At 32.6% G+C, this 15,538-nt stretch overlaps 1 protein-coding gene across 1 annotated transcript in view; it reads left to right on the forward strand.

Moving 5' to 3' along the window:
- The window catches only part of LOC118747129 (neuropeptides capa receptor-like), a 37,120-nt gene that overhangs the window by 17,826 nt on the left and 3,756 nt on the right, over positions 1 to 15,538 (forward strand). The window contains exons 2-6 of the mRNA XM_036481119.1: positions 1,175 to 1,325; positions 6,654 to 6,744; positions 7,277 to 7,476; positions 7,677 to 7,847; positions 7,993 to 8,064. Coding sequence (XP_036337012.1) covers positions 1,175 to 1,325; positions 6,654 to 6,744; positions 7,277 to 7,476; positions 7,677 to 7,847; positions 7,993 to 8,064 — 685 coding nt within the window. The remainder of the gene's footprint in view (positions 1 to 1,174; positions 1,326 to 6,653; positions 6,745 to 7,276; positions 7,477 to 7,676; positions 7,848 to 7,992; positions 8,065 to 15,538) is intronic.

The raw sequence follows: 15,538 nt of genomic DNA on the forward strand, positions 1-15,538 counted from the left end.
TTTTTTTGCGCTACAGGGAGTATTTAATGTGTCTGCAAAAGTAAACAGAAAAGGAGGGAAAGTAGGACAATCTTGCATTGTGAAAATGTGTATTTTACTACCTACGAATATACAAATGTATGAGGTAATTTGGATAATATTTAACTTATTGTGTGCCTTTTGACTTACGCAAGTTTTTGCGATGTCCAGTGATAACAGTGAAACTGCGATTTTCTCTTAATACATATATATGTGAATACACAAGTATGAATATCTGTTTTGGTTTTAATATTTATAATGTTTTACAAGTTACAATTTTTTTGTTATTTAGAATTTAGAAAGATTCAACAAATGTTCATAAAAACTTTGTTTTGGTATGCAGTTACAAGGTGTATGAAATTTTGGTAAAATAAGTGCAAGTTTAAAACGGCCAAAAAATTTCATTGAGTTTCAATACTATTTTTTGCTGAGGGCTTTTTCGTATAAATAGGGCACTGTAGGATAACTTGCGTGGATTTTTTTTTATTTTTTTTCAAAAATTTTCTAGCGCATAGTCTTTCACAAGAAATATATGTTTATATGGAAAAAGGTGTAAAACGCTGTCAACAAAAAAACATAATAATATTAAAAATCTATGCGATTTTATAACCGCTCAAAACTTGCACTTATTTTACTAAAATTTTAAAACCCTCGTAACTGCATTCTGTAAAACTTCTGATTGAAAAGCTCAAAATTTATATGAAAAATTTTGGAATTTTTCTAAATTCCGTATAAAGTTTCAACATTTTATTTATATATGTAGATTTCATTAAAGCATAAAAAATAAAAAATAAACATTTAACACTGTTCGCGCCTAACTGGTAACCCTATTGTAAGGACCTGATAGTTAGGCAGTACTTAACATAGTTTGTAAGCTTTTGCTAGTTTGGTAGCACTGAGTTGTAAGCTGTCCAACCAAGCATCCGTTTTAACAACTTAATAACTAGGCCTTTTTGCCTTTTTCAATATAGAACGTGTTTATTTTTTCATCTGGATTAATTCGCTAAATTATAATTGATTTTCGACTGCTTTTAATTGCTCACAAACACCATTCATCCACTTTTGACCGCCACTGTATATCTAACATGATATTATAGAACGAAATTAAGCAGAAAATAATTACAAAAAAACGTTCGCTCTTTTCCTATTTTTCTAGATCACAATAATCTTTGGAGGCATTTTCATCACCGGCATGCTGGGTAATATTCTGGTTTGTGTTGTTATTGTACGACATCCCACCATGCATACAGCCACAAATTATTATCTATTTAGTCTGGCAGTTTCGGATCTAATATATTTGCTTTTTGGTAAGTAAAAAAATTGTATATATTCAATGAATTTTAAATTATGTAGAATAAAAGCTTTTTTTCTATATTGAATATAATAAATGGATTCTTTTGAAATACAAAAACCATATACGATGTTATATAAGTAGATTCAAAAACAAAAATTAACACAAATTCAATTAACATAAAATTTTAAAAATTTTGTAATAATATAAAAAACGCTTTTTATTTATTTATTTTGACTAACATGAAATTCAGTTTAAGCAAATTTTTTGGAGTTTCACAACAATATATAAGTGTACGTTTCCCCCAGTGCAGTGTTGTCCCCAATATATATGTATATAGAATGGCGCTTACACATACGTGCGCCTTGATGTTGGCCCCATTAGGTGTACATAAATATGTATTTACAAAGCATTCATATTTGTTCTGACAAAAAAAAAAATTTAGGTTAAACAATAATAAGAATGGTTACAGGTTTTAGGCATTAAACATGTATTTCGTTTGTTTGAGTAGAGCCTCCTGAGTTGAAAACTTGATAAAATGTTCCATAATTCCTTCGGCTTCAGATATGTACTTCCTATGTTAATATGTCTTAGAACCGCGGAGTAAATAAGAAAATTATGTTACTAAGGTTAATGGACCATTTTGGTCCTAAGCATTTATTAGCAAGAATATGTTCTTAATTTGCAGTAGATCGGATCTCTGTTTGGCGCTGGCAGAGCAGAAAATTTTTATTTTAAATTCGGTCATCATGCTTCGTGAAGCTTAGACACTGGCAGACAGTATAGGCTCTTGTGGCTAGCTTTGCTAAACACGAATGTACGATTAACTTAGGGATAAACTACTTTCCTAAATAGCACTGATCTTCTTACATACGAAACTTCCACATACATATATTACGTGTTACATTAGGTTTGTTGTTGCAGCGCCTGCAGAGATCACGCTTTATACGCCTATATAGTGCATATTTATTATGTGTTCGTTTAAGTGCCTAATATTCTCGTAAGTTACTTCGAAAAAGGAATAAAAAATTGATACATGTTACTAAATTGATTTTAAGATATTTCATTTACAAGTATTGTTTGAACCCAAACTGGTCACAGTGCACAAAATTATACATATAACTAGTTGCACAAACGACAATCACAACTATAGCCAACATAATGAATACAGTCAATTAAATGCAAAACGAAAACAGAAAACTGATTAAAATTGTCTGCAATGTAGATTACGACATTGTGCTCATATGTAACTATTTATGTACATAGATTTATATGTATGTACATATATATCTGTATAAACAGTTTATGCAAATAAGTAGGAAAATAACAAATAAACAACAGTAATGTCACAGCGTCACTCAAATCAAATTGTAAAATTAGCATAACATAATAACAGGCAGACGTTGTTGCTTTAGACAGCCAACACATTTTACAGACAGCAAAAGGTTTGGCAACATAGTAGTACTAATACGCAGACAATCTCCTAATTCATAAACACCACTGACGCGTCGGCAAGCTCTGCATAATCACATGCTACTTATCTATGTACATAGACGCATGTCCTTGGCTAGCCTAACGGTGCTTTTAGGCAAGTGTGAGGGATCTAAGAGACAAGAAGAAATAGAGTTCTTGATGTTAATGAGTACCAAAATCTACATGCTCTTTCAAAACTAGCAAACATATATGTATTTTCACCTTCTAAGTGCTAAGTAGGAAGATTTTCACTAACCCATTTAATGAGCTAAGCAAGCACAGTAATATATGTATGTATGTATGTATGTACATTTGTATGTACCATCTCGGATCAAAACAATGAATTTTGCCTCTTGCTGTTATGACATTTATACCAAGTATTTACTATTATTACTGTTGCATAATCGCATTGCCAAGAATTTAGAATTGTAAAATTATTTTCGTGCACACTTGAAGCCACGCGTATACTATTCATTTAAATGTAAATTAGCAAAATATATGCTTGAATTTGTGCAAACACTTTGCCAGATTACCACATTCTTGAGACAATCAAATTTAATAGACAAGGCCTAGTAATTGTGTTCTCTTAATTGATGTAACAATTTTGTGTCATACGAAAGAGCTTTAAAATAGAGGAAATTGTAAATAGGTGAATTAAAGTGAAAAGGCGGTTTTCGGCATTTGCTATAGCTTATCATGGTTGTTTTTGTTAGCATGACTGGTTTTGTTTGTTAGCAAAAACACCAATCCTTTAACCATAAGCACACTTACAGTTTGCAAAAAAAATTTCAAAACATTAAATTGTAAAGAAAAAAATTTCATTTGGAAAGGAAAAAAAATGACAATTTCTAAAAATTAAACGAAACAAGTAATTTTTAAGCAAGAAACAAAACCGCTAATTAAAATCGAGATAAGCGACAAAAGACATAACTAAATGTATACTTTTGGATAAACTAAATTGGAATTCGAAGTGAGATTGAAAAAATTCAAAATGGCGGATCCATATTGGATCTACCATTTGTCACGGAAAGGCTAAAATCGCACGTTATACATGGCGTATGAGTAACATTCTCATCTCTACTGGGTAACAATAAAATTTAAAAATTTATGGTGTTTGCGTTTCTACCAAAAAATTTCGCATTTTCATTGTACCTTTCTATTTTCGCGTTCGATTGTAAAATAAGGGCAAACGGTGAGAAAAAGGTGTTTTCGTTTTAATTAAGAACAGAACAGAAAAAAATAGAAGTTAAATTAAATAAATTTCTAAAATTTAAATGAATTTAAAAATATTTTTTTTTTAACTATAAAATCTACGAATTAAAAGAAAATCAAATTAAAATAAAAAGATATAAATTAAAAAAAAAAAATAACCATAAGTAATTTTTGAACAAAAAATACAACCGACATCAATGCTCATAAACAATTAATTTCCAATTTAATCCTTGAGGTATTATCTTTCCGATAACAAAATAATAATCGAAAACGATTCAAATGTTTCAAATTGATCCGTTGCTATGCACAAAAAAAAATCCGTATGCATTTTTAACCTGTCTCCTGTAATTGAAGTCGGTCAAAAAATTCGCTGCCCGTCGAATCGAACCGTAGATATCTCAAATGGCACGCCAGGTTTCATTCCCTGCAAACACGCATGCAATTCTGGAAAGCTTTCTGCTGGGGAGAAGCTTCAGAGTCAGGCAGAATTCCTTTAGAACGGAAAGTCACCCAATATATGTATGTAGGTGTCCTTCAAGGCAGTGTTCTAGGACCCATATTGTACGTAATATACACTCGTGATTTGCAAACTGATGACAGTCTTAGCATTTCAACGTTTGCTGACGACACGGCTATCCTAAGCAATAGTTCAGGCCCTAAAGAGGCTTCTTAAAAGCTGCAAGAATATTTGAAAAAGTTAGAGCTATGGCTAGGTTATTGGAGGGTAAAGTTTAACGAAAGCAAGTGTGTTCAGACAACATTTACGTTGAAGAAAGAAACTTGTCCACCGCTAAAAATAAACAGCAAGGCTATATCACAAAAAGATAGTGTCAAATACCGTGGGATGACACTAGATAGAAGACTTACCTGGAAAAAAACATATGGAAAACAAAATTTCTCAAGTGAAACTAAAACAAGCAAGCCTTCAAAGGGTTATGGGACGCAAATCTTAATTAAGCCTAGATAACAAGACGTAGCTTTTTAAATAATATGGTGATTAAACCATGTTGAGCATATGGAATCGGGCTTTGGGGCACAGCGTGCAATTCCATTTTGAACAGACTTCAAAGACTGCAGTCAAAAATTTTACGCGCCATATGCGGAGCACCGTGGTACACAAAAAAATACGAGTATCCACAAAGATCTTAATTAAAAATACGGTGCATGAGGACATAAGAGGGCTAAGCACCAGTCACTCAGCATGGTTAATGAACCACCCAAATCGACTAGCGAGAGATCTTCTTAGCCCGAGATATGCAAGAAGACTAAAAAGAAAGGATTTCTCCGATATTATCAAATGATGCGCAATATAATAAATTTCGATATCTGTAATAAATATATCAATTTCGGCTCTGGAACTCGGTCTTTCAGACCGACTACCCAACACCAGTGTCAATGCGGCTCGGAAACTTGTCCTTTCCGACCGAACACAGCCTACTGGATTGTAATTACTTAAATATAGAGAAGCGAAGGCGCGGCATGGAAACTAGTCCTTTCGGAGCGCATGCCCAGCACGATAACCAGCGATCCTCCTTCTCGGATTCTTGTCCATTCCGACAGCCGCAACAACCGTAATAAATACATATGTATGAAAAAATAAAAAATGTCTAAGCTTTACCGCAGAAATTTTAAATTTAATGGTAGTTTGTAAGATTTGAAAACTTATTGTTAGTTTCGAAAGAAAGATTTAATAAATAAATACATATTATACAAAAAAAAAAAAATTTATTAAAATATGGCTTAGATTTCTTAAATCCAATTATGGCAATGTGTATGAAAAAAATAGAATCAGCGGAATTGCAAACTTTTTAATAAGAATTTCAAAAAAAAATCTGAAAATACTTTATATGGAAAAAAGCAGATTTTTAGTCATCTGAAATTTGCATATTATTATATAAATATAAATGCCCGATTTTATCTAGAAATTCCTATTAAAAAGTTTGCAATTTTGCTCAAACTTTGCATATTTTTCCTAATACTTGGCTTCATGCCATATTTCAATACAAAATTAACGAAAAAATTTTAGCATGTACACAATTTTGTAAATACCAAAACATTTGCTGTTGTAATAAAAAAAAAATAGATGTCACATATTCCTCTTCTATAAAATGCTTTAAAATGCCTGGGACTACTTCTTCACTGCTACGTTTTTAGCCAAATTTTCTGCCTTTTGGCAAATCTAAATATTGTACGCCAAAGTGTCACAGCTTCAGCTGTATTTTTTGTTAAATATTCAATTTACTAAAGATATTGCATTGCGATTATTTTTTGCAACGCCTAAGATTTATAGGCTTGCATTGAACGGCAAAGCAGTGAGTTTTTTTATTGATTTTTTCATATAATCATATCGGTCGTGCCGACGCATACATAAATAATTTATGCGAAAACTTTACGCAGCAGACTGCTTATATTTGTGTAAGCTCTTTTTAAATCTCCTTATTAGTATTTAAAGAGCGTAAATGCGCACAGGGCAAATGTTTGCGGTGATTTATGTACATACATACATATTTACTTATATAAGTGAACTTTTACGATTGCAAGTACTATTAAACAGAAAATTTTTCGCCACCAGCTGTAAAGCCATAAGCTTAAAAACATAATCCGAAACCACAAAATTACATAACATTTTTTTCCCCCCCCTCTTTATGGCGAAATTTAGGTTTACCTGCGGAAATATTTTTATATTGGCATCAATATCCCTACCTGTTCGGACTGCCCTTCTGCAAGATACGTGCGTTCATTTCAGAAGCGTAAGTACTTAATATGAATAATTTACATAAATACAAATGCAAAATGTGTATTAGCCCGGGTCGGTCCACATGCGATAAAAATAAACTTTGCATTTACCACCACTAAATTGATAGCTTACTTCGAGAGTATTTCAAGGTCATAAAAATGTTCATCCTTAGCGAATCCTAAACAAGCCCAAATTTTCTTTTTAACTCCTTTATTTATTACTGGATTTTGAAGTGTGAAACATTTACTTCGGTTGAAAGCGAAATTTCAAGGAGAAAATGTATCGCTTACTAAAATGTTTTATTTTATGTAGAGCAAAGTTCTATTTAACGACGTAGAAATTGAGTTATTTGAACTAAAATCCTCTTAAAGTAAGCTATAAAACTAGGTGGGTAATTGCAAATTTATTTTCACGATCCAGTCTAATGTGTATGTACTTTTCATATACTTTCACTAGTGAAATTTTACTTTTTCATGCGGTTTATATTATGGTTTCATTTGAAATTTTTCTTAACCATAATTTATATTTTTTCTCCTTTTTCTTAGTTCGACGTACGTCTCCGTGCTCACCATCGTCGCCTTCTCCATGGAACGCTTCCTCGCCATTTGCCATCCATTGCATTTGTATGCGATGAGCGGCTTCAAGCGTGCAGTTCGTATTATTGCCGCCCTTTGGATTATAAGCTTAATAAGCGCCATTCCGTTTGGTCTGTGTACGGACATAGAGTATTTGACTTATCCCCTCAGTAAGTATGCCAATCATTTGTACAATAAATTTTATGTTCAAATATTTTCTTTACCCCTTACAAATGTGTTGAACATTTTCAATTGCTGTCAAATTTTCTCTAGCCCTATTTAATAGCGTGTACAAGTATTTGTGCTTAGATATGTATGTATATGTATATATGGGTATATTTAAATCAGTTTTTTTCTCCTCTTCAAACAGCCGACGCAAAAATACCCGAATCCGCCTTTTGCAGTATGGTTGATTATCCTGAAAGTTTCCCTTTATTTGAGCTGTCCTTCTGCGTTTTCTTCGTTATACCGATGTTGCTGATTATAATCTTGTATGGCAAGATGGGCGCGCAGATACGTTTCAGCACCACGTTGCAATTGGGTAAGTGCAGCGAAAGTGTTCCTTAGAAACACATATTTAATTATAAAGAAAGCAGAAGTTTCATATAACATTATTTCTAATGTTTCTACTATTTAATTAAAAGCGTCTCCTATTTCCCATCCTTTTATCTCATTTTTTCATACAGGTGTTCAACAAGGCTCTATGCATCGTGAATCTCGACATCAGCAGTCGCGTAAAGCGGTTATCCGCATGTTGGGTAAGTGACAAACGGAAGTTTCTATAATTACGTACATACTTTTCTATTAGGTCGACAACGAACTCAGGTGCGCACTTTAAAAATAAATTAGATATATGTACACTTTTCTTATCTTCTGTTAAGCATAAGGAAAAATACCTCACTGAGGCACCAGCGCACAGTGGTTCTAAACTATCATTTACTATTCATAATGCAGTGGAGCCTTCATTTTTCATTCAGTTTGATAACTTTTTTTAATGAAAGCTTATAAAATGTGCCCGAAACCAGTTGATCCCGATTCTTGAATTTCCACTGCCTTGTATTCAATTTTTTAGTGCAAAATGCAGGAAAAATTGCAATTTTGAAGCAAATCGAATCTCCTGTTGCAGCTAATACATATTACATAATAATTAGTTGGGAACACGTGTAGGGCTCTCCCGAAACAAAAAGAAAAATAAAAAATGTTGTAAAAAAAGTTTTTATCAAAATAAATTTTTTTTTTAGTTTTTAGGAAAAATTGGGGTATGCGCTTTTATAGATATTGAAATTTTAGCATCATAGAGTGAAAGTTTCAAGTGGTTAAGTGTTCGCGTTGATTTTTAATTATACATATACATAAGAATATAAACTACACAACACGCGGTTTCACGAAACCAATTTAAGTGAAATATTCTTTTTCTGTCAGTTTACATACTACTAAGTTAAAAAAAAATAAAAAATTTTTTTAACTCCAATTGATTTCATGAAACTGGCTTTAAGATTTAACCATCTATAAAATTGCATACCGAATTTTTTTCTAAAAACTCAAAAAAAAAAAATTAATTTTGGTGAAATTTTTTTTATAACATACCAATTTTTTTTGTGATTTTTTTCGGTTTTGGCGAACCTTAATTTTGTTTTCGTTTTTTTATGTATTTTTTATTAACTGGAAGAAGAGAATCGATTTTCTTCAAAATTGCTACTTTTTCCGCAATTGCACTAAAAAAATTAATTCAAACATACAAAAGTTCAAAAATTGGGCTCAGCTAGTCTCTTACAAATTTTATAAACTTTCATTAAAAAAAAAATAATCAAGTTGGTTGAAAAATCAAGGCTCCAGTGAATTCCAGTTTTGAACCACTGTGCAGCGGAGCCAACGCTTGTTCTATGCAACAAAAATTCTTGTGAACTAAATTCCTAAACTAATAAGAACATTTTCGAAATATAAACAGGTTTCGTAAAACCTCTCGCGTGTGATACCCAAACTAAAGTAAAGGTGGCAGCTTCCTTTGAGAATATCTTTTAATTAAAGCTTTCTCAAACCTCTTTTGTTTGACACCCATAGTAAAATATTTTGTTAAACTTGTTAACCATGTACATTTATTTTTACTTTTTGCACAGGTGGCGATCCTCTTAAAAAAGATTTTTTCATTTAATTTTTTTTGAACTCCTTTTGTTTGGCACCCATGTTGTTGTTTTTAACTTAAAAATTAATAGACTTTAACTCTCAAAACAGTGGGCAATCTTTTTTAAAATATTTTCGAAATAAATCTTTTTGGAAGCCCTTTCGGTTCACATAAGTATACAGTATTGTAATATTTTGTTTACCTTAGTTCTAAATTGATTTGAACTTCCAAAACAGGTGGAAACTCTCTTGTAAAAATACATCATTAAAATACGTTTAGCGTCAAAGAGCCACAAACATGCTCACAAATATTCCCATTCATTATTCTAGTAAAATTTTTTCCCCAATTAAAAACGTTTTCATCCTGTCTTTTGCAATTTTACGAAAAATTTAATTTTTTTCCACAAAAACATTTTTCTCTAGTCCAGATTGTGTTTTGTCAAAACCTCAAAGTATTTAATTAGTCCCACAATTTTCAGAAATGCATTCTAAAACAAGCGCCTTAAAAAATTCTTAAGCAAGGCAAACATATTTTCTTGTATGTATACACACATAAATATATGAGTATGTGCGAGTACCATACTATGATCGAGTTTATTGTGCATTCCCTTTAACTGCTGAATCTGTATGTGTGCAGCCTTCTAAATCGGTATTTCAACTGTTGCTGTTTGCCGGCCGAGAAATCCTTTTTCATGTTTTCAAAAGCCACAAAATAAACACTGGTACTCGAGTATGCCTCTATATATGCACAAATGTATGTTAATTTCTATAGTGAATATGTACAAATATATGTATATATACATTAGGGTGGTGCAAACCCGGTAAAGTCAGAATTGTAATGCTCTCACCACCTAGGATTGTTCTATATCGAAAAAAGTATACCGCGCTGAGCGCTTTGAGCGACCTCTAAATATTTCTTGATTTCAAAATAAAAAAGTAGGAACACATTTTTTTCGGTATAGAATAAGCGTTGGGGGTGCGAGCATACAAATTCCGTCTTTACTTTTTCCAGATGCATATTTGGACCACCCTAATGTACATATATGTAAGTAAGTACAGTAGACTAGCAAGAATGCTATAAGTTTCAAGGCTTTCTGCAAAAATTTTATTGTCAACCGCTAGCTCGTTTACGGTCAATAGCCGATGAAGAGCTTGTTGTCTGCGGTTAATATACAAATAAATTGGAGATAATGACCATTAGAGGATCCAAAAATTCACAGAAAATTCAACCTCTATACTTAAAACTAAAATTTTTGAAATTTTCCTGCTCGGGGGCTCGCCAGTATTATAGAAAAAGGAAAATAAAGAAATCCGTATTTTTTATTTTGAAATCGGTTAATATTCAATGGCAGTTGCAGCTCTTTGCTATCAAGATTTTTTCGAAGTTCCGCTTTTCGTTTGCTTGCATTTATTCAAGGATTTCAAAAAAAAACTAATATGCGGCAATGACACTTTAGCTAAGTGTTCGGCCGAGCTTTTCTTCCAATTTGTATCGTACGTCCTGATGTTATAACAGAAATAGAGGGCTTACAATTTCACTCCACCTCCGATCGGCAAATAGTTTTATAAGAAGCTTTTTCAGGAGGGGAGACGTTTGACCATTAGACGAATTTCAAGGACTATATTCGATTACTCGATTAAGAGTAATCTCGATTAAGAAAAGCAATGTCCGTTGAATTTGAAAATTTACTCCCAACCAACTAACCGCCGCTAAAAAAGTTTCCCTTCAAAAAAAAACACCTCACTTTTGTTACTCATGTCTTTAATCCTTATATAAACCATGTCCAGTCCTTACTAAAGTAAGTAGCAAGCATTAGTAAAGTAACTGTAGTAAGGATTTTATTTTATAGAGTTTTGAGTTGTGTCGTTTTTACAGAGGTACGTCGATATGTACTTACAAATACGAAAAATATATTCAAAACGAATTAACAGTTATACAAGCATACATAAGTACGTGTACATGCCCCACCTTAAACTCAAATCAATTTTCATCGCCTTTTTGTTCCATCTGCAACCGTGCAGATGTATATTCGTGTAAATATCAATTAGATTAACAAATCGCTTCGTTGCACATTTATTTAGCTATTTGAGGTATACATATACATACGTATTTATATGGATGTTGTTAAATATTCGGCTATTAACTTCTTATAGGTTGTACACATGTATACATACGGTGACCATTCGTCCCGTTTTGTGCGGCACAATACCGATTTTGAGAAAATTGTCCCGCTGAATATTTTTTTAAAAGTCGGGACGTATATGTGTTCCGATTCTTTATATTTGTGGCAGAACATTCGTTATCACAAAGAACATAGAATATAAAGGAGCCATGAACATTGCCATCTTTACATTCTATGATCTTTGGTTATGTTTTATTCTGTCAAACTGGTTCTTCCTCTATATTGCAGCCTATCACACTTGGCTGGATTTTGTTTTAAGGTTTTAATTATTCTTTAGTGGAATACTAATTCCCTCAAAAAACTCATGAATATGAAAAATATAACCTGTAGCAAAGATATAAATAGGGAAGATATATTTTAACATTATTTGGCTTTTACCCTTTCGATTATTTAATATTTATTATATTTTATGAAAGTGAAAGTCAAGTCAGAATTTCAAACGTTGTACAAAAATTAGCTTCATCAAAATTTTGAGTTTTTTAATTAGATTTTTTAGAAACATTCCGGGTATGCAGTTTTGTAGCCCATTCAATTCAAAGTGCAAATTTTAAATAGCTTGGACGTACCGTTGACTTTTAGCTCATATTCTCCAAACAAAAAATGTCGAACATACTTTGTATAGAAGAAAAAGCGCGAACAAAAAAAATTTACAAAAATCAACTGTAAGTCCCAGCAAACTTCCACTTTGAATTGCATGGGCATACTCAAAACAATTCTAAAAAATCTGTTTAAAATGTTTAAAATTTGTATCAGCATTTGTTAAAATTCAAAATTTTTAAATTTTGATTTACATAGTTTTTTTAGATAGTAAGGTATATTTTTATTAAATATAATGAAAATTTTTTAAACAAAGAAAAGTAGCCAAAACTTGCCAAAATGTCTCTTCCCTATTGACATTCTCGCCACCGTAAATATTTTGTGTGTTTTTCTAATTCTTTTGTTTTAAATAAAACTGTATTAGAAGATGTTATGTCTTTTTATTCTAAAAACAAAATTTTATGCTCGGATTCGATGCATTACAAATGTCCCGATTTTTGTCCACAGAAATTTGGTCACCGTAATACTGTATACATGTATGTACATGCAGAGTGCCTTAGTTGGAGCTGTAACAGAATAAATGTATATGAAAACCACAAACAAAGGTACAAAATTCTCACACAGAATTCTGAGAATCGTTTTCATCTCGAAATTGTGTGGTCACTCGGAAGAGAGAGGCAAATATTTAATCTTTTCATTACGAATTCCTAAATGAGAATTTTTCATTAAGTAAGTCCACAAATTGATTCGTGGAATTAAAGTTGGAAATTTAAGAAAAACGGAAAGGAATTAAAACTTAGTATTCATAACCGAATTCCATTAAATATTCTATATGCTCGTGGTAAACATAAAGTTTGTCATAGATAGCTAAGTTTACACATCTCGTGTATTTTATTGGCATTTCGTTTTAAGCAGAAATATGATTCAACAACACGTTGTGAGTGTTGAAATCTGCTTAGTTATCTAGTTATTTCGTTTGATGGTTATCTACATGTTTATTTAGTTTATAGCAATGAAAAGCAGTAAAGAATAACAATTTTTAACCAGATAACCTATCAACCGTTGTTGTAGAAGAGAGAGGCATACTGGCACCGTTGGAGAGCTTGTATTCGCTTTCGTTCGCTCACCTAAAAGTAAAACCAGTTGCGGGATTTTCTTAATTACTGCTGTTTAGGTCCGCCAGACGCCAAAGCGGTGATGGTGAAATGAGCGTGTTCTAGCACCCGATATGGCAGAGCAGTAATGGGAATAGTGTTCTACACTTTCAATGGTCGACAAGCCCATTCTGCTAGCATGCCCACCCATTAAGCAGTGACTTGCTATAATTCCGGTCACTTGCCCAAGGAGAATGAGTGACTAGTATTTTTTCTTATCAAAGCTGGGCTATATTTGTCGGGTCGTCCCTACACATTGGTTCTTCTTGCCATCCTTTATTTGCCTTCTCGTCGAAGGGTGCCATGTTTTGCAGGTAGATAATATTATGCTTTGACATCAAACAGGATGGCTTCCTTCTTGTAAGCTCGTCTCCTATTCAGTTACCCATCAAACGAGGGTAGTAAGCTTATTACCTAACTTGTTAAGGACTTGTCTGCATTATAGCATTCTTACGGAGTTAATGCTTACTGAAAGCAGACTAGCAGAAGTTCCGATAAGCCAAAGTGCTGCCACTTTTTTAACCACGAGCTTTGCTTGAGCAGAAATTCCGTGAGACCTGCTTCTAGTGTATCCTGCTTCCAACACTAAAGTTTTGTTTAGAGCGTTCCGTAAAGACGATTGTAGAGTTATCTTGGAGGCCCAAGACTGAATGGTCTTTCCATTCACTCCACGAAATAAAACCGTGTGGCGAACTTTTCCTTTATATAGAAAAGCGGAATTGTGTAGTCTGGCGACCTAAAAGTATCGGGTATTGCTTAGAAAATGTGTTGTGTATTTCCCTTTTGACAGTGCGCTTAGTTAGGGAAGAAACGATACCATGCAGGTGTCGATACCTTTACTTGAAAGTAGTATCGTAAGAAAGTATCGATACCCGAAAAACATCGGATGTAAAGTATCGATACCCGAAAAATATCGGATCTAAAGTATCGATACCTACTCGTGTCGGTGCTTTTGGCTGTGAGGGTATTCCGTATGAACTGGATTAAATTTAATTTTTTTAAGTAATAAATTAATCATCCTCGGCGAAGCCTAAACTCCGAATAATAAAAGCTAATAATGAAGGAACTGAAGATAGATAAAATAACATAGCAGAGCAAAACTATATCGAGCCCTAACCGCCAAAATCACGTAAGCGACATTTTTTTCAAAATTTTCTTTTTGATGCAGAAATGCATCTAGATGCTCTAGGAATATTTCTGCATCAAAAAGAAAATTTCGAAAAAAATGTCGCTTACGTTATTTTGGCGGTTAGGGCTCGATATGTTTAATGATGAATGGTATTTAACAGAGTTAATACCTTGGAAAAATTTACAAGAAGTTAATCTCGTTTAACCATAGAACCGTGAATTAGGTACTCAGTACCCATATTCATGTTTGATGTTTATTTTCGGTTTTGCGACGTCGGAAATGGATTCCCTGATACAAGAACAGCAAAAATGTCTGTTAAAAAGTTCATTTCATACTGCTTTCAGGAAAAATATTAACATCTTCATAATTTGAAAGTGGCTGGCGTTTAAACAGCCGTAAGGCACTGGGCGATTTATATTAGTGGAGGAAAAAGTTCCAAAGGAAAACTCGTTTGGTATCGGATTTCGCAACGAGTATTTTTTTCTATACCTACTCAGTGCTTGGTGCAAAAGTATCGATACCATAATTACTTGGTATCGAACGAAAAGTATCGAGTATGTACTTGTATTTACTCGTATCATTAACTTGAGTTATGATTTTTTTTTACATCGAAGTTTAGTAAAATGAGTACGTTACAAATTTACAAATCTTTTCAATTGTTTTTAGAATTTTTTTGAGTGTGCAGTTTTGTAGCCCATTATATTTTAGAATAATAAAGTGCAAATTTTAAGCTACTGCAAAATTGCGTTGATTTTTAATATTTTTTAGGCCTACGGCTTTTTGCACTTTTTTCTAATGGAAGAAAATGCGTAGAACCGTTTTCAAAAAAAATTATAAAAAAATTAACGTCAGTTTTACAATCGCTTTAAACTTGCTCTTTATAATACTAAAATTTAATGGGCTACAAAGCTGCACATTCAAAAAAATTTAAAAATTTTTAAATTTGTAATGTACTCATTTTACTCAACTCTGGTGTAAAAAAAAAAATCATAACTCAATTTAGTGTAGAGTGCACCCCATATATACTTAAATATTGCGCAATACTCAGAGCTATCATTGTAATTTTTAACCGACTTCCAAAAAAGGAGGAGGTTATCAGTTCGTCGGA

The sequence above is a fragment of the Rhagoletis pomonella genome, unplaced genomic scaffold (assembly GCF_013731165.1).
Source record: "Rhagoletis pomonella isolate Grant_MI unplaced genomic scaffold, Rhpom_1.0 Rhpom_scaffold_00011, whole genome shotgun sequence".
NCBI classification, from domain to species: Eukaryota; Metazoa; Arthropoda; class Insecta; order Diptera; family Tephritidae; genus Rhagoletis; species Rhagoletis pomonella.